Genomic DNA, 18,441 nt, shown 5'->3' on the forward strand with positions numbered 1-18,441 from the left:
TCTCTCCTCCCTTCAGAGAAAGGTACCTCCTTCTTTGATGGCCCCGTTCTTTCCACTGGGATCTCACTCGCAGAGATCTTTCATTTAGGTCTTCTTCTTTTTTTTTTTTTCTTTTCCATGGTGTCTTGACTTTCCATGCCTACAATACTCTCATGGGCTCTTGAGGCATATCCGAATGCCTTAAGGGCTGATTCTGAGGCCAGAGTGTTGTTTAGGACGTCTGCCATTCTATGAGTCTGCTGTTCTCTTTATATACAGAAGATCAGTTTAGTATATATTAGGTAAAGATTTCAACAGTTTGCCCCCATATAGCAACACAAAGTGAAAAAAAAAATACTGTTGGAGTACTAGTTATAGCATTAAATAAGAGTGTACAGCACATTAAAGACAGAGATCCTACATAATATTTTTTTTAAAAAATTAATTAATTTGCTATGCCATTTCCAATTTAGCACCAGGTTTCAGTTTACTTTATACTCATAAGATGAACCATACATTAAGTAAAGAATTTAACAAATAGCAAGAAGAAAAAAACAGTGTTCTCCAAGAGTAGACACAAGGGCTGTAAACAATCATTGAATCTCAAAATGTCAATTTCACTCTGATACATTACATTTTTGGAACTCTACAGGTTACCACAGATCAGGGAAAACATGATATTTCTCTTTTTGGGACTGGTTTATTTCACTAAGTGTAATGGTTTACAATTACATCCATCTTGTTGCAAAACACAGGATTTCATTCTTTTGTATGGCTGAGTAGTATTCCATAGAGTATATATACCATAATATCTTTATCCTGTCATCAGTTGATAGACATATGGGGTGATTCCATATCTTAGCTATTGTGACGTGACCTGAAATAATCATGGGGGTACAGATAACTTTTTTCATATGCTGAATTCTTTTCGTTTGGGTGAGTTCCCAGGAGTGGGATGGCTGATCTGTGGTAGGTCTATATTCAGATTTCTCAGGTGTTGCAATACTGTCTTCTACAGTGGCTGCACCAGTTTACATCCCCACCAACAGTAATTAGGGTACCTTTTCCCCCACATCTTCACCAGTATTTATTATTTGTTGTTTTCTGTATGAGAGCCATTCTAACTGAGGTGAGGTAAAACCTCATTGTGGTTTTGATTTGCATTTCTCCCATCCAAGTACTAACCAGGCCCGACCCTGCTTAGCTTCTGAGATCAGACAAAAATAGGGCGTGTTCAGGGTGGAATGACTGTAGACTTGATTTGCATTTCTCTTATGGCTAGTGATCCTGAGCATTCTTTCATGTGTCTGTTGGACATCTGAAATTCCTCTTTTGAAAAATTTCTGTTCAAGCCCTTTGCCCATTTCTTAACTGGATTGATTATTTTCTTATTGTTGAGTTTCTCGAGCTCTTCATAGAATCTGGATATCAATCCTGTATCAGTTTCATAATTTGCAATATTTTCTCCCATTCTGTTGGTTGTCCTTCACTTTGCTGAGTGCTTCATTTGCAGTGCAGAAGCTTCACAGGTCAGTGTAATCCCATTTCTGTATTTTGGCTTTGATTGCCTGTGCTTCTAGGGTCTTTCCAAGAACTCTTTGCCGATGCCAATGTCTTGCAGAGTTTCCCCAATGTTCACCTCAGTTAATTCCATGGTACTGGCCAGCGCCATGGCTCACTTGGCTAATCCTCCACCTGTGGCGCCGGCACACTGGGTTCTAGTCCTGGTTGGGGCACTGGATTCTGTCCCGGTTGCCCCTCTTCCAGTCCAGCTCTCTGCTGTGGCCCGGGAGGGCAGTGGAGGATGGCCCAAGTGCTTGGGTCCCTGCACCCACATGGGAGACCGGCACCTGGCTCCTGGCTTCGGATCAGTGCAGCACCGGCCATGGTGGCCATTAGGGGAGTGAACCAACGGAAGGAAGGCCTTTATCTCTGTCTCTCTCTCACTGTCTATAACTCTCTCTCTCTCTCTCTGTATCTCTCTCACTGTCTAACTCTGCCTGTCAAAAAAAATAAAAATTTAAAAATTTAGAAAAATTCATGGTATCGGGTCATAGATTTAGATCTAGAAACCTTTTGATTTGATTTTTGTGTAAGGTGTGAGGTGAGGGTCTTGTTTCATTCTGCATGCAGAGATCCCATTTCCCAGCACTATTTGTTGAAGAAACTCCTTTTTTCAGGGATTGATCTTAGCTCCTTTGTCAAAAATTAGTTGGTTGTAAATATATGGATTGATTTCTTTAATGGTTTGTAATTTTCATCATAGATGACAGTTTTTTTCTTTTAAGACTTGGACTATGTCTTTCAATTATCTCTTAGCCTGTAGGGTTTCTGATGTGAAGTCAGCTGTGAGTCTGAAACTAATCTGGCATTTCTCTCATGCACATTTTAGAATCTTAATGTTTTACTATTGAAAATTTGACTACAATGTGTGATGGTGAAGATCTTTTCTGGTCATGTCTATTAGGAGTTCTATGTGCCTTGTGTATTTGGGCATCTTTTTCTTCCTCCAAATTAGGGAGTTGTGTGTGTGTTTTATTTTTATTTCACCAAATAGGCCTTCTAATCTGTTTTCTCTACTGACACCTTCAGGAACTCCTAAAACCCATATGTTGGGTTGTTTGATAGTATCCCATAAATCTCCAGCTCTTTTTAATTTTTCCAGTCCCTTCTCTTTTTTCGATCTGAGAAATTTCCAAAGATGTGTCTTCTACTGGGATATTCTTTCTTATGCCTCACCAAGTCTGTTGTTGGGGATTTCCAGTATATATTTTTATTTGACATATTGAATTCTTTATTTCTAATATTTCCATTTTATTTCTCTTCAAAATCTCAATCTTATGGTAGAATTTTTCTTCTATGTTGTAAGTGGATTTCTTTAACTTGTGAGTTTGCTTCTCATTGCTTCTGAGTAATCTTATGATTAATTTTTAAAATTCCATTTCAGACATTTGATCAAACTTCTCGTCTTCATATTCTAATATTAAAGTGTTTTGTGATTCCTTGGGGGAGTCATGTTTTCTTTCTTGTTCTTGTTTCTTGAATTTCTGAATAATAATAATAAATAAGTTTGTGTTTATTTTTAGGCATTTAGGAAAGACTTAGCTTTCTCCTCTGATGGCTTTTACCTTTGAAGTATGCCTCTGTGACTTAGTGGAATGTCTGTTCTTTCAGAGAATACCCAGAGGCATGTGTTGAGTGTGGCCAGGGAGCCCTCTGAGGTGGGGCAAGTATCCAGGATGACACCCAAGTTGGGCATGGTAGGTCTCCTCTTTTCAGTGGGAAGAAGGATCTGATCACCTTTGTTGGCATCATCACACCTTCACCTCCTCTCTCCCAAGGTGATCAATGCCTGGGGTTAGCCCAAAGTGGGTGCAACACTCATCCATGCTGCATGAACTGCACAGAAGATCTGTGCGGTACTCAGTGTGAGCACAGATCCTGCTGCAGTGACCCAATCCAGACAGTCAGGGAGCTCTGAATGTGTGGTGCTGCACAAAGTGATTGCCCAGAGACCTAGCTACACCCTGCTTCCTATCATGCAGTCACAGACTCCCACAGTGATAGGATATAGAGGATCCTCTGTATCCCGCTAGCCTGTCCCATCCACAGAGAGACAGAGACGTTCCCAGAGCTAGCCGCCTGTGTATGCTCCACTTTCGCGCTTTGAGCCATGGAGCTTGTGATTTGTTGAGAGGCGGGGGCACTTCACTGTCCTACATGGGTGCCCAGCCCCATTTCAATCCTCCCAGCCAGGCTTAAAGTCTCCTCTGGTAGAAATCCTGGATCATACACATGCAGAAGAACCACCACAGCCACTACTGATGTCAGAATGGTGGCTTCTCCCTGCCTATTGCCAGGCATGCCCAGAAGAGCTGCCACAGTTGCTACTGATAACACAATGGCACCCTCTCCCAGCTGTTTGCTGGGTGATGTTGTCAGGGGATGCAGGGAGAGAAACGTGCCCCTTTTTTTGGCTGAGTTATGTGGGTATCCTGCCCCCCCCCCCAACTTTGGTCTCCAGGCTGGACTCAAAGACAATGTACCCTGCCAGGCTCTCCCTCTGCTTATCAGTGGCATGGGCTGCACTGTCCTCACCTCACTCTCCAAAGCTGGAGCTTCCTCCAGCTCTCCATGGTGGGGGTCCTGTGTTGGGTCCATGCTAGATGCTGCGTGTCTGCACCTTCCACACTGATGCAAGGTGTCCCTCTTCATTCTGTAGAAGTTCCACTGCAGATGTCTTTCCAGCTCTCCCCTGGGAATGCACTTTTTTGCTACTGTTCTCCCTTAGTCTAATTGAGCTTTAGAAACCATTTGAAAGTGCTGAGGTCACTAGTGAAAATAATTAAATCAATCTTCAGAGCCAGAAGTGGATCCAATCAGCATTCACCAATTTGTTGGTTACTGATGGACATTGCCTGGCCGGTGTTTTAACTATAATATTTTTACCACTAAGATGAAATGATATTTTGGTAACAAAGGGCATGGCTTGAAATAGTAGAGCAGGAGAGTGCCCTTGCAGTAGGTCCTTTTCCTTGATGGAGAACTCTAGCTTACTGGCTCATGGTTTTATCTTTTCCCTCTTCCCTCTGTACTGCTGTCTAAGTTCTCTGTATGTGGATGATCCTCCAGTTTATAGCTCCAGTTTGGGCTCTCCCTTGAACTCCAGCTTCTCTAACTTCTTACTTGACATCTCCATTGAAATTCAAAAGCTGATCTCAAACTTAAATTTGTCTAAAATGAAGCTTCTGGTCTTTCCTCCACAACCTAGTCTTCCTGCAGCTTTCTAGTTCAGCTAAGGATAATTTCTCTTTCCAGCTGCTCTGGCCAGAACTGAAACATCTCCTGGAATCCTCTCTTTCTCTCACATCCCACATCCTGCCAGGTCTGCAGCATGAAAACATTCTTTTCTCACACCTCCAAGTTCAGAACACATCCAGGGCCTCTCAGTTTTCACACCTGAGTACTCAGAATAGCTCTGGAACCCAATCCTTTCTTACCACTTCCAACACTGCCATCTTGTTCAGGTCACCACTATTGCATGCCTGTGTTCCTATAGGAAACTACTCCTGTGCTGCTTGCTTCCTCACAGGCTGCCCTTCAGTTTGTTCACAGCATGCAGCTGGAAGGCTCCCATTAAAATTTAAGCTACATCCCATCACTCTCTCTCAGAGCCATCCAGTGTCTTCGACCTCAACACAACAACCTCACAAGGTTAGAACAGTTTCTTGAAGAAACATTGAGGTCTGATCCATTGCTAGAACCTCTATCGTGTACAATTATTCCCGCCTGGTAGATTTTAAGTCAATAAGTGTTGATGTAATTAGTAATTAATTTCTATTTTTATAACACAACTTTACTCACCTATCAACATCTGAGACTTTTTCTTAAAAGATTTGTGCGTATGTGTGTGCAGGGGTTATATATTAAGAATAACTGACTGTTTCAGATACTCGATGTCAATATTTTTTTATTAGGTAGAGTTACAGACAGTGAAAGAGACAGAGAGAAAGGTCTTCCTTCCATTGGTTTACTCCCCTAATGGCCACCATGGCCAGTGCTGCGCTGATCCAAAGCCAGGAGCCAGGTGCCTCCTCCTGGTCTCCCATGCGGGTGCAGGGCCCAAGCTCTTGGGCCATCCTCTAATGCCCTTCCGGGCCACAGCAGAGAGCTGGACTGGAAGAGGAGCAACCGGGACTAGAACCCGGTACCCATATGGGATGCAGGCACCGCAGGCAGAGGATTAGCCATGTGAGCCGTGGTGCCAGCCCCTCAATTTCTTTACCTTTTAATTTAATTGTATATTGTGTGGCCCTTCACAATTCAGCACAGCTGTAATATTTCAGGGTAGAGTGGTGGTCATTCTTATTTGTTCACCCTCTTGTGTTGTCTCCACAGGTATCAACAGGAAGGTTGTGTATTCCTTAGCAGACTCTGCTAACGGATTCTTCTCCATTGATGGCACATCTGGCATCATTATCCTGGAGCAGCCGCTGGACCGAGAGCAGCAATCTTCCTACAACATCAGTGTGCGGGCCACCGACCAGAGTCCAGGACAGTCCCTGTCCTCTCTCGCCACTGTCACCATCACCGTCCTTGACATCAATGACAACCCACCTGTGTTTGAGAGAAGGGACTACCTGGTAACAGTGCCTGAGGACACGTCCCCTGGCACCCAAGTCCTGGCTGTTTTTGCCACCAGCAAAGATATTGGCACAAATGCTGAGATAACGTATCTCATTCGGTCTGGGAATGAACAGGGGAAATTTAGAATCAACCCAAAGACAGGTGGGTAAATAGAACAGACTGGGAATTCAGGACTTTACTCTATGCTGCTTATTTTCCCAATGCTCTCAACAGCTTTTGTGGTGGGCTCTTTGTTCTCCTTCCTCCCTCACAGTGGAAACAAATGTTCTAGTATCAGAGCCCATGAGCAAACCCCATAGTGCCCTCCAGGTCTCTGTAAGGGAGACCCCTGCAGAACATCAAGCTCCTAACTGTTGGGTCACTTGGAAAATTCTTACCCTCCAAGTTGGCTCCAGGTTTTCTAGATTAGAGGGCAGCAATGTGGTTCCCCAGTGGGGAGTTGAAATAGTATTTGCATTTCAAGCACAAGGGGTTTATTTGTTTTGCTTTTTCCATTGTGTATGTGTGTGTGCATGGATGTGTACACATTTGTTGAGAAATGCTTCTGGAGATGAACATCCACTTGCCACTGTCACACGTAGATATCTACTCTGGTCACTGGGCAGGGCAGTCATCGATCAGGGATGTGCACGGTGGCAAGCAGGAGTCCCCAGCCCAGAACCCTGAGAGGTTTCCTATCAGTCTGTGCTGTGTTTGACTCAGCTCATGATGTCAGGTTAGAGCACAGCCATTTTCACCACAGTCTTTTCAGGCAGTGGGGAAATATGAGCATTACCTAAGGGAGAAGTACCTGGGGCAGGGGGGGGGGGGGCGGGGGGAACAGAAGAAAATGAGAGCATTCAGGCTTGCTCTTCATCAGTGAGTTCATCAGGCTCTTTGGGTATAAAATGATAATTCAGAAAACAGATTTGTATATTGTATGAAGAGTAAACATACCCACTCTTGTGTTGTCATGGAGTGATTAGATTTCCATTACTAAGCCTTTTTTGTGGATATTCTCACTCATTTACCGATTCTCCTATGACTAGTCCAGGCAGTTACCACTCTACAGATCTCCTTGCCTTTGAACATCTTTTCCTCATCGTGGAGGACACATGCACCTGTGGAGCAATGTGGCAAGGAGACTCTGTCCTTTGTGAAGTCCAGTAAATATTTATTAAAAACTACCATAATTAGCAACATTCAGCACTGCAAATGACCCAGGTTCCTAGTAAATCATAAAGTATATCTCACATTTTCCAAATGAGAAAAACAGAGCTTCATGGGGTTCAATAACTTTGCCAATGTCCACCGTTAGAAGTGGATTATCCAGGATCTGAATTTAGATCTTCCTGACTTAGCAATGATGCCCCAACCTCAATACCCTCTATAACACTGCAGTGCTCTGAGGATACAAAAAAAAATGCAGAAGATATAGTCTCACTCTTAGATTTAGGAAGGTGGAAACATTGATGGGGGAATCGCATTGGTGCTTCTCTCAGCAATAACTGTGGTTAAGGTCATTACTTGAAATTAAAATGTGTAGAGATATTCCTCATTTAAGTATGTGTTAGCCTGAGCCTGTCTAGTTATGACTATTGTTTATGAAAACCATGAGAAAATGGTTAAGTATTACTTAAATTTAGCACTGGACAATAAGACTTGGATACACAATAAGGCACTTGGGATGGGGAGTGGTAAATGGGAAGAAAGAGGCGCTCCTTACAGGTCTGACTTTGTTTCTCACTTTAAGAGCCTATTGACAGTCTTAGCGACTAGGGAAGTTCTCTTTCTGAAGCCATGAGTGAACATGACCTTCCCACCTGTCCTAATGATTGTTTTTTTGGGTGAGAGAAAAGCGTACAGGCTTGAGGACTATTCTGCAGGCAGCAAAATCACCAGCTACAGGTTGTAGAATGCAAAATTGGCTTGCATCACTAGAAAGGGTTAGGATGTCAGGGCTATAGTACTCATGTAGTTTCTCTTAGAAGGGGCACCCAGCTAGCAGATTTCACTTATTCTGCTGGCATAATTCAAGCAGCTCCATGACATAGGCATTATAATATCTGTTCTATAGTCGTGGACACTAAATATACACTTAATATTTGGCCCCTGGGCTGTCAGATTCCCAAATAGTATTCCTTTTTCATTATGTCATTATACCTTGAGACTTCTGAAATCTTTTCCCTCTTTGTACCTTAATAGTTTTAGATAGTACATTGTAACTTGGCAAGGCATCTTTGTGTTAATTCAGTTCAGTTAAGTCTGCAAGTATTTACTTGCTGAAAAGGAGCAGGGTCATACCGCCACAACCCTCCCCCCACAGCCCATTCTCGAACTGTCTGGGTACACATGAGAATCAGGAGATACTTATGAAGGGATGGTGGTTGGTACCATCCCTAATCACTACTTCCTAGGTACATTAGAGTGAAAAATACCAAAGGCTTTCCAACTGCTTGAGAGATATACAGAAATGGTTATAAGGAAAAAAAAACCGCTTCATTTCTTCAGTGTTATATTTGATGGATAGTTGTGCTTTAACTGACAACATTAATCACACTTCTAGAATGCTTTCAGTACGGCATTAAATAAACAAACTCCTGAATACCTAAAATCCCTTGGCTAGAGATGATGTTATAAATATTGCCGCAATTATAAAATGACCAATGTTTTTCCTAATCAAATGAAGCCCCCCATTTTTCTTCAAAGGGAGCATTTCTGTCTCTGAAGTCCTGGACTATGAAGTATGTAAAAGGTTTTACCTTGTGGTAGAAGCCAAAGATGGAGGCACCCCAGCTCTCAGCGCCGCGGCCACTGTCAGCATCAACCTCACAGATGTGAATGATAATGCTCCCCAGTTCAGCCAAGATGTCTACAGTGCTGTCATCAGTGAAGATGCCGTGGTGGGGGACTCTGTCATTTTGGTAGGTGCTGGGAGGTAACTAAATGTCTGTGAGCTGTCACTCTCAACAGATTAAAGAAGGAAGCCAAATCTACCCAGGACTTTCTTCACACTTGCCCCTTTCAATGCCCATGTGTCCCAAGAATGCTCATTAGGAACTCATCTTCCAATGGCCCCTTCTCCAGTTTCTACCCTAGAATGAGTCGGGTAGATTAACTGATATGGTAAAACAGACTGATAATCACTTTTCTCCCAGGAATGCATATATTTTGAGGAAGCAAAACTGCCTATGGAATGAACTTCCAATTAGTTCCTATTAGTTTGGGAACTTAGATGGTAAGTTATTGGATGGCTAGAAGGAAGAAGGTTCTATAGAATTTTTTTTAGATCAGTTGCATAGCACAGTGAATGAATATTGTTAATAATAGTGTACTGTACATTTCAAAATCACTAGAAGAGTAGATTTAAAATGTGCTCATCACGAAAACAATGAGTGATGGATATGTTAATCAGCTTGATTTAATTATTCTACATTATATTCATAAATCATAACATGACTCTGTAGCCCATAAATATACATATGTAACTAATTTATCAGTTTACAGCAAGAAAGTTATTAGTCGGCTAAGAATAAATAAACTTCCACTTCCCTCATCAACACACAAAGTGGAACAGGTATGAATGGGAGCAAGTGTTAAGTGGATTGCTCACTCTTGTAGGAGCTTTCTGGGAGGAAAACATGCCATCTGTTCTGAGAACTCAGGTTTAATTAAACCACACATTACATTTTGCAAACAATTAAGGCCCATCTTTACCATCCCTAGGGTGGACAGCTCTGTTCCATCCATCTCCTCTCATGGCCAGTTTCTGCAGCATCAGGTGGCCTATGGCTACAGCCCTCTAATGTCAACAATGCAATTTTTATCTATCAGATGTGGACTCCCTGGAACACTCTGTCTATCTGTTTAAATTCTAACATTACCATCATGCTTGCTTTGTGGCTTCCCTAATGTATAAATTCATAGGTTTAGAGAATGCCTGACTCGTTGGTAGAAACCATAGTTTGCAGATTTGGAATAGAATCAGGAATGCATCTTTTTCAGTTAGCATTGCCTTTTATCCTAGTTACAGCATCAGGCCATAGACAGATAAAAATTAACATAGAAATAAAAGGGGGGCTCTTGTATTAGTGCTGCCTCTCTTCAGTCAACCCATCAACTGTGCCACTGGGGACATCATCACTGCTATTGGTGAACAGAGTCCCTGAGAAAACTTTCATGGCCATGCCCATTTCCCTCTCACATGCCCAATTCCCTCTCACATCGTGTCTTTTATTTTTTGCTTGTTTTCCATGAAGCTAATAGCAGAAGATGTAGACAGCCAGCCCAATGGACAGATTCATTTTTCCATTGTGAGTGGAGATCGGGACAATGAGTTTGCTGTGGATCCTGTCTTGGGCCTTGTGAAGGTTAAGAAGAAGTTGGACCGGGAACGGGTAAGCCCCTTTAGACCAGCTCCCTTCTCGCCCACACCTACGCCTTCACTGGAATCCGGGGCACGGGCCCCATGAGTTTAATTCTCAGGTTCTCCATTCTAAATAATTAGAGTAAGCAGGCGTGGCCTCGAATGCAATGTGAAGTATCTGGGTCAGACTTTGAAAGAACTTTCTGCCAAAAATAGATGCTGGCAATTTCTTACTTATGGAGACTTGAAAGGAAAGGCAAATATGGATCTTTCTGGATGTTTGAATTTCTATCTCCCCTAAAACAAGGAAGCAGAAGACTTCTTTCAGTGTTGGAATTCTAGAGTCTTGGGTTCATGAGTAACTTTAGCCCTAGGTAAGCAGGAACAAAAGGATTACTGGAAAGTATGTAGATCAAACAGAATAATCCAGAAAACGGCTCTGTCAAAAGTTAAACTAAGTCTCTAAATATTGTCTTTATTAACCAAAAGTATGGAAAAGTGTATCATTGTAATGATGCTAAGAAGAGATAAACTCTACTAGACAACATATCCCCCAAGCCCCAGAAATACTGGTACTGATAAATAAAACAGATTAGCAAGACAACTGTTGAACAGAGACCCAGAGTCATCGTTCTACTTGGGGAGTGGTTTTGTACCCCAGGAGACTTAGGCAGTGTTTGGAAGGGCGGAAGATGATACTGACTATACTGCTTGACTAAGTCAGGGAAGCTGCTAAGTATCTTACAATGCACAGATCAGCCCCCAACAACAAAGAATTACCTGGCCCCAAATGACAGCAGTACAAGGTTGAGAAACCATGGTCTAGAGAAAGGCACCATGTTAACCTGTAGTTCCTCTTGGTGTGCACGGAAGGGAGGAAGTGCCACACTTCTCTACGGTGACCCCTTTGCCTTGGCAGGTGTCAGGATACTCCCTGCTGGTCCAGGCAGTAGACAGTGGCTTTCCTGCAATGTCATCAACTGCAACTGTCAACATTGATATTTCTGATGTGAATGACAACAGCCCAGTATTTACACCTGCTAACTATACTGCTGTGATTCAGGTAAGCAGATCGTCCCTGCTAGATACTTGTCCTAATGCATTTAGCTTCCTTCCTCTGCTTTTGGTTTATTCATTATGGTTTATTGTTACTATCATTCACTGTTAACTTATCTCATCCTAGGACAGGTATTAAAAGAGCCTGATTTTTCTAACACACTGAGTAATCAACATTGATCAAGAGCCATTATGGTTGGGTTATTTCCAGTACTGGGTGCTTTATGCATAACTTTTGTTGCCAAAACAATGCCATAATGAGGAATGGTGGGTTTGCTCCACTTTATACTTGAAGGAGTCGAGGGTCTGTGATATTAAGTAGTTCATGCAAGGTCATGCAGCTATTGAGTGGCAGAGTCAGGATTTGAATTTTTGTCTGTCTTCTGCAAAGAGGAGGAGAAGGAAGAAAGGGAAGGAAGGAAGGGAAGGAAGGGAAGGAAGATAAGGAAGATAAGGAAGGGAAGGAAGGGAAGGAAGGAAGGAAGGAAGGAAATAAATTTGTATCTCCCTTTTCCACATAATAGGTTGCAATTTTTTGTGATATTCAGGCAGGGGAGAGAGATTGATGTGAACCATCTCATCAGTCAAAGGGAGATTGGGCATCAGGATGGAGCTGCTACTCATTAAAATTAATCTTCCATAAGCGATTTGTTTAGCACTTTAAATCTACCTGCTCTTTAAAATTAGACTGCAGGATAGAATAACTTACTGCTGATATTCTGCTATCAGAGGGAATGACTCTGCCTCTGGTCAGTTTTTTCTTTAGAAACTATTTTATGAGCACAGTACTAGGTGCTGAGCTTCTTCTATTCCACAACATTTCTAGAAACTGGAGGCCCAATTTGAGGAAGGTCAGGAAATCCAGACCAGGGATACTATAGTGTGGAGGACTTAGAGGAGACAGAGGTTGACATACATATTTTGAGTAACCACCGATATTCCAGAGAAATCAGCTCTCCCTGAATACAATTTGGCTCCAAAATTGACTGCAAGGACTCCCAGGCCTGGGCAGAAGTTAATGAGAGTGGCCCAGGCCTTGGGGACCCCTTTATTATAAACTGAAGACTTCGAGTCTGCTATCCATAGCCACTCTCCTCCCAGCCCCATGTCGCTGAGCTGCTCAGGAATCAGGCTGGGAGGCCTGTTCCTTCCCCAGTGACAGTTTGATTTCCTCTCCTGATGCTTTTTTCAGCAGCTCTGTTCTGACTGCTCTCCTACTTCCACAAAGTTTGACCCCAGGGTCTACACCTCCCGCCATTCTCTCTCAGCTGTCTCCACAACTGTTGCCCACAACGGTGCTTACTGCTTCTCTGTGCTTCTGTGTGCTCACCCCAAGACAAAATAGGCTTTGCCTATTCAGCGTTCAGTTTTATGACATGCATGCATCAGTTTGATAGGCTGCTTTCGGAGGCACCAAAAGAGGCCAGAAGTAAAAGAGCTGAGTGCCTCAGCTGCATGCAGTGGCTGGCCGCCCTCTCCACAGGGCCAGGCCTATCTGTGTTACACTGCACCTTTCTTTCTCAGATGCTGACCCCGAGGGCACACATATTCAATCAATCTCTCCCTCTGACTCTCTCTCGCTCTCTCTCTCCTGCTCTTCGATGAAGGAAACAGCCTTTATAGAGCGAGCAAACAAACCAATAAATCTTCTGTTTTGTGTGGTGCTGAGTACGTTGTCAGTGTGAAACAGTACGTCTCTGCTGGGCAGAGGCAGCTCCAGGACTGATTCCAGAAGGGGATGGTGCCCAGTTCTTGATGACCGAAAGGGCACTTGAAAGAAGGAGCAGAACAAAAGGGCACTGAGCTCCTTTTATCTTTCTCCTTAAAAAAAAAAAAAAAAAAAAAAAAAAAAACCTATCTCCCTTTTCCCAACCTGGAATGGCTTCCTTATCCCAACACATGGTTTTCATAAGCCTAATTCAGCACATAAACCCGGAGTGGGCCTGCCCTCCAAACTGCCGTGTATCGCCAGCTCCATCTCGGTGACCCAAGCCATTTAATCCTTCTGCCGATGTCTTCAGAAGGGCTGAGCTAATAAAACTGACTTGGGGCCTGAGCTGTGGAATCACGCATGTCTAAACAGAGTGGGCCAAAGACACCAATGCCTGAGCTATGGAGGATTTATCACAGCATTTTCAAAGGCAGGATAACCTTTGACTCAGGAGAGAACAACAATGAGTCTTTGTGTTCCCATTTTTGGGAAAACGCAGAGGGATTGTGAAAAATAATGCTCACATAACGGCAGCAGGGCTTCCAAAGATTCAGACGAAGTTTAGGATTTGCTTTCTCTTCATTCTTAAAATGCAAAGTTTTCCCTTTCCTAAAGAAACAGCAAAACTGGTTCTGAGGTTAAGTGTTTTATTTCTTTTAACTTTAATTTCATCTAGAAGTACATTTTAGCTTCTCAGTGAAAGAAATTCTAAATATCTAAAATTTTCACAAATATTTAGGCTTAATGAACTAAAGTTTTAAAAAATTTTCCAACAGTACCCCTATGTTCTACCTGAAGTGTTCCTTTGTACATGGACTGGGAATTTGCCAGCATGCCCCCAAAAGTGCACTGTTGTGGTATCGTCGGGTCTCAGCAGAGTCGTGCTGTGCCAGGCATGAGGAAGCACCTTTCCATCCCAACAGGGCGATGTTGCCTCGGCCTGGCCGCAGCACAAAGGCTGCTGAGCACTATGTATTCCCAGAACTCTTCAGGAAAACTCAGGGCTTTGCAGCCTGAGGGAATACAAGGAGTCCCCAGCACCATGCTTGGCATCTGTAAACTCATTCAACCCAAGGTCCAAGAGTCTCATCTACAGAGAGTTAGCTCATGGGGCAGGCGTGGGGAGGCAGCTGCAAGCCGTGTTCCAGCAGAGCACTTCCACCATAATTATGGGGATTTTTAGATATGAAGAGAGAGATAATTTTGTCTTCCTTTTTACCGCACCCTTTTATGCAGGAAAACAGGCCGGTGGGCACCAGCATCTTGCAGCTGCTGGTGACAGACAGAGACTCCTTTCATAACGGGCCTCCCTTCTCCTTCTCTATTTTGTCGGGAAATGAAGAAGAGGAGTTTGTGTTGGATCCTCACGGGGTCCTGCGCTCAGCAGTGGTCTTCCAGCACACAGAGTCTCCAGAATACGTGCTGTGTGTCCAGGTACAACCCACTTCCCTGTGTGCCTTGTGCTGTCTTTCTCTCCTGCGCTGGCTTCTCTGTCCATTGGCTGTTTTCTCTTTGTTGAACAAGTCAACATAATTCATTACCATGCAGGAATGTTCCCCTTTTAATCTCAAATTCAATTTCACACCAATAGAAGCTGCCTATGTGTGTGAAATTGAACAGGGAGGAAGGAAAGCATCATTGTTCAGGATGGGCGTTCCTATAGAATATGCCCAGCAGATAATCACTGGACTCCAATCTGTGATCTAAACATCTTAGGGCTCTAACAGGCCCCCAAAGATAAATCACTGGCCAACACTTGCTGCTTTATACCACATATTCCTTACCCACTCACCAGACTTGGGGAAACTGTCAACCAGTGTCTTAATCACAGTTAGCTTCGTGGCCTCTGCTGGGTGAGCCTTCCCCTGAGTAGAAGGGAAGGGACGAGTGAATTAGCTGGCAAAAGCTCCCTCAGAGCATCTCAGTTCTTAAGGCCACTGGCCTGTGTGAAATGAAATGGGACAAAAAGGCAAAAGTGGCAGGCATGCAAAGGGGCTGGACAAGATCAGGAAATGGGAGAACACCCATAAGTTCCTGTGCCCACTCTATGATCAACTGAGACTCATTATAAATAGTGCACTGATAGCATTCTTTATATGTGTACATCACTGAATTCTATAAATGACCTCTTTGGATAAGTGAATGACTGCTGTCTCTCAGTATGTCTGTGACTTCAGTTGCCACCACTCCTCCAACAATATTATGTAAATAATTTTATTTCACAGTATAAGTAGGCACTCCATTGCCAGAAGAGATTTTCAGCACTCTCTCACAGAAGTTAGGATAGTCCTTTGAGGATTCTGTCTACTTGTTGGAGAGCAGATACCGCATCTTGAGTTTGGAATCTCCATAGAAGCCTCTCTCCTCCAAGTCCTTCATATTAAACCAGCACCAAGGCTGGGTTGTCTTCCTTCATAAGGTCCCTTTGTGCATCAGTTTCATTCCCTGTGCCACTGCCCTTCCTTATCCTCCCTTGTCCCATACCCATACGGTATTGCTGCTGGAGCCTCCTTGATGATTCCTGTGGCTTCAGCCTCATTCTCCCCATATCTGTCCCTACACCACTTCCAGATCATTCATTCCATTATTTCCCTAAACCAGGCATCAGCAAACAATAGCCCCTGTGTCAAATCCCACCCTCAGCCTTCCTTTATAAATAAAGTTTTATTTGGGCACAGCCTAGCTCATTCATTTTCATATGCTCTATGGCTACTTCTGTGCTGTCAGGACAGAAATAAGTGGTTGTCTTAGAGACCATGCAACCTGAAAAGAAGCCTAAAATATTTATTATCAAACCTTTTAAAAAAAGTTTGCCAATCCCTGCCCTAAACTAAAATTATCTGTGACTTCTCAGGGCTTGGAAGAGGCCCTGCAGGCTGAATATTGACCCTAGACTTTCAAATTTTAGATTTCAGGGTACTTGCACAGAAATCAGCCTCCAGTCTTTCTCTGGCACAGCTTCATTACTCTGTTACTTAACACCAGCAGCTGTATTCCTTCCTGCCATCTTTCTGGCCTCAGGCATTTGAGTGGGGCAATCCCTGGCCTATAATTCATCACTGTCCTTTTGAGGCTGTCTACAGTTTAACTTCAAGTTCAACCTAATTTGCCAAATTATCTCCTTCTACATTAATTTTGCTATTTCAGCATCTTTGGTTTACCAAATGAAGTGTGTGGTGATGATAAGAAGGAAAACAGCAACAATCATAGGATCTATCACATTCTGTTTTTCTATGGGTTTGTCCTGTGCTAAGTACATTGCAATAACTCTTCCCCTTTTAATCCCATGATGTAAGAACCCAGTGAGGTCAATCCTATTGTTTTAATCATGTTAGATATACCGAAAATTGAAGCTCAGAGAAGGTCAGGAATTTATTCAAAGGCAGACATGCAATGAGTGGCAGAGTCAAGATTCACACTCGGGTCTGAGTGATACCCAGGCACCTGCTCTTTTGCAGCCTTCCACATTCCAGTTCCCACCCACCAGCACAGCACAGGCTATGCAGCCCCAGATTTTCAGACAAATGCCCTGTGGACTCAGTCATGGGAATCAGTCCTTCTCCTGAATCCTCACACCCTAAAATTTCCTCCACATATGTGGCAGGTGTGAAATAATGATCTATTGTCCAAGTGGTTGTTCCATCAGTTCTTACATGAAGAAGAGGAAAAAAAGGTTTTAAAGGGCTGGCTATTTTTCCCTTTGGTGTACCTTATTTTTATTATAAACCTTACTCTGATGTAATTCCCACTGAAATAATGTTTCTCAAGTGTGCAGAAAGGTGCCATCTGGTCCAATCAAAAAGAAAGAATCCAACAGAGAACAGAGGTTCCTTCTCCAATTGAGAATGCCATTTTATGAGGTTTCCCCAGGGTTTCTGCCCAAAATGAAAACAAGCCAGTCCGTTGTGTGCATGTTGGAACTTGTGACACCCCATATCCTGCTTTCCTATCCACCCCCAGTGGCTTTATTGTGTTGACACATTTTATTGTCCATAGCAAGGTGCACATATGGGGATTGAAGGTGATAAATCACTCCTGTTACTTAAATGCACCTCCTCAGCATTTTTGACAATCATGGCAGGAGATGGAAGAAAAAGCAAATGTAGTAAAAGATACAGATGTCTGCTATTTTTTTTTAATTATTAGGGTTTTTTTTTTCCTTCGTTCCTTGCATTTTCCCCTTTTTGGTTGTTTTAGGCAAAGGACTCAGGCAAACCCCAGCAAGTCTCTCACTCCTACATCCGTGTGCGGGTCATCGAGGAAAGTATCCACAAGCCCACAGCCATCCCTCTGGAAATTTTCATTGTCACCATGGAGGATGACTTTCCTGGTGGGGTCATTGGGAAGATCCATGCCACAGATCAAGATATGTATGATGTGCTCACGTTTTCCCTGAAATCGGAGCAGAAAAGCTTGTTCAAAGTCAACAGTCATGATGGGAAAATCATTGCCCTGGGAGGCCTTGACAGTGGCAAGTATGTCCTGAATGTGTCTGTGAGTGACGGCCGCTTTCAGGTGCCCATAGATGTGGTCGTGCATGTGGAGCAGCTGGTCCATGAGATGCTACAGAACACCGTCACCATCCGCTTTGAGAATGTGTCCCCCGAGGACTTCGTGGGGCTGCACATGCACGGGTTCCGGCGCACCCTGCGAAATGCAGTCCTCACCCAGAAGCAGGACAGCCTGCACATCATCAGCATCCAGCCTGTGGCAGGCACCAATCAGCTGGACATGCTGTTTGCAGTGGAGATGCACAGCAGTGAGTTCTACAAGCCAGCCTACCTGATCCAGAAGCTGTCCAATGCCAGGAGACACCTGGAGAACGTCATGCGCATCTCAGCCATCCTGGAGAAGAACTGCTCAGGGCTGGACTGTCAGGAGCAGCACTGTGAGCAGGGCTTGTCCCTGGATTCCCACGCACTCATGACCTACAGTACAGCTCGCATCAGCTTTGTGTGTCCACGGTTCTACAGGAATGTGCGCTGCACTTGTAATGGTGAGTGCTGCTTAGAAAGCTCCCTCCTACCTCCCAGGATATTAGGAGCAGCCTGGACTGCCATTCCCGGCATGCATACATAGAACCACCCAATCAGTTACACTTTAATTGACCACCTACTGTGTGCCCAGTAACTTTGACAGATGCTGGGGCTATATGATTAGGTTAGACAAGCTCAGTCCTTACTACCATGTGACTATAGCTTAG

At 43.6% G+C, this 18,441-nt stretch overlaps 1 protein-coding gene across 2 annotated transcripts in view; it reads left to right on the plus strand.

Moving 5' to 3' along the window:
• Positions 1-18,441, plus strand: part of FAT3 (FAT atypical cadherin 3) — a 533,836-nt gene that overhangs the window by 472,535 nt on the left and 42,860 nt on the right. For both annotated transcript variants that reach the window (XM_062198305.1, XM_062198306.1), the window contains exons 13-18: positions 5,878-6,271; positions 8,819-9,029; positions 10,365-10,502; positions 11,391-11,534; positions 14,475-14,672; positions 17,436-18,234. In XM_062198305.1, the coding sequence (XP_062054289.1) occupies positions 5,878-6,271; positions 8,819-9,029; positions 10,365-10,502; positions 11,391-11,534; positions 14,475-14,672; positions 17,436-18,234 (1,884 nt within the window). The remainder of the gene's footprint in view (positions 1-5,877; positions 6,272-8,818; positions 9,030-10,364; positions 10,503-11,390; positions 11,535-14,474; positions 14,673-17,435; positions 18,235-18,441) is intronic.

The sequence above is a fragment of the Lepus europaeus genome, chromosome 7 (genome assembly GCF_033115175.1).
Source record: "Lepus europaeus isolate LE1 chromosome 7, mLepTim1.pri, whole genome shotgun sequence".
NCBI classification, from domain to species: Eukaryota; Metazoa; Chordata; class Mammalia; order Lagomorpha; family Leporidae; genus Lepus; species Lepus europaeus.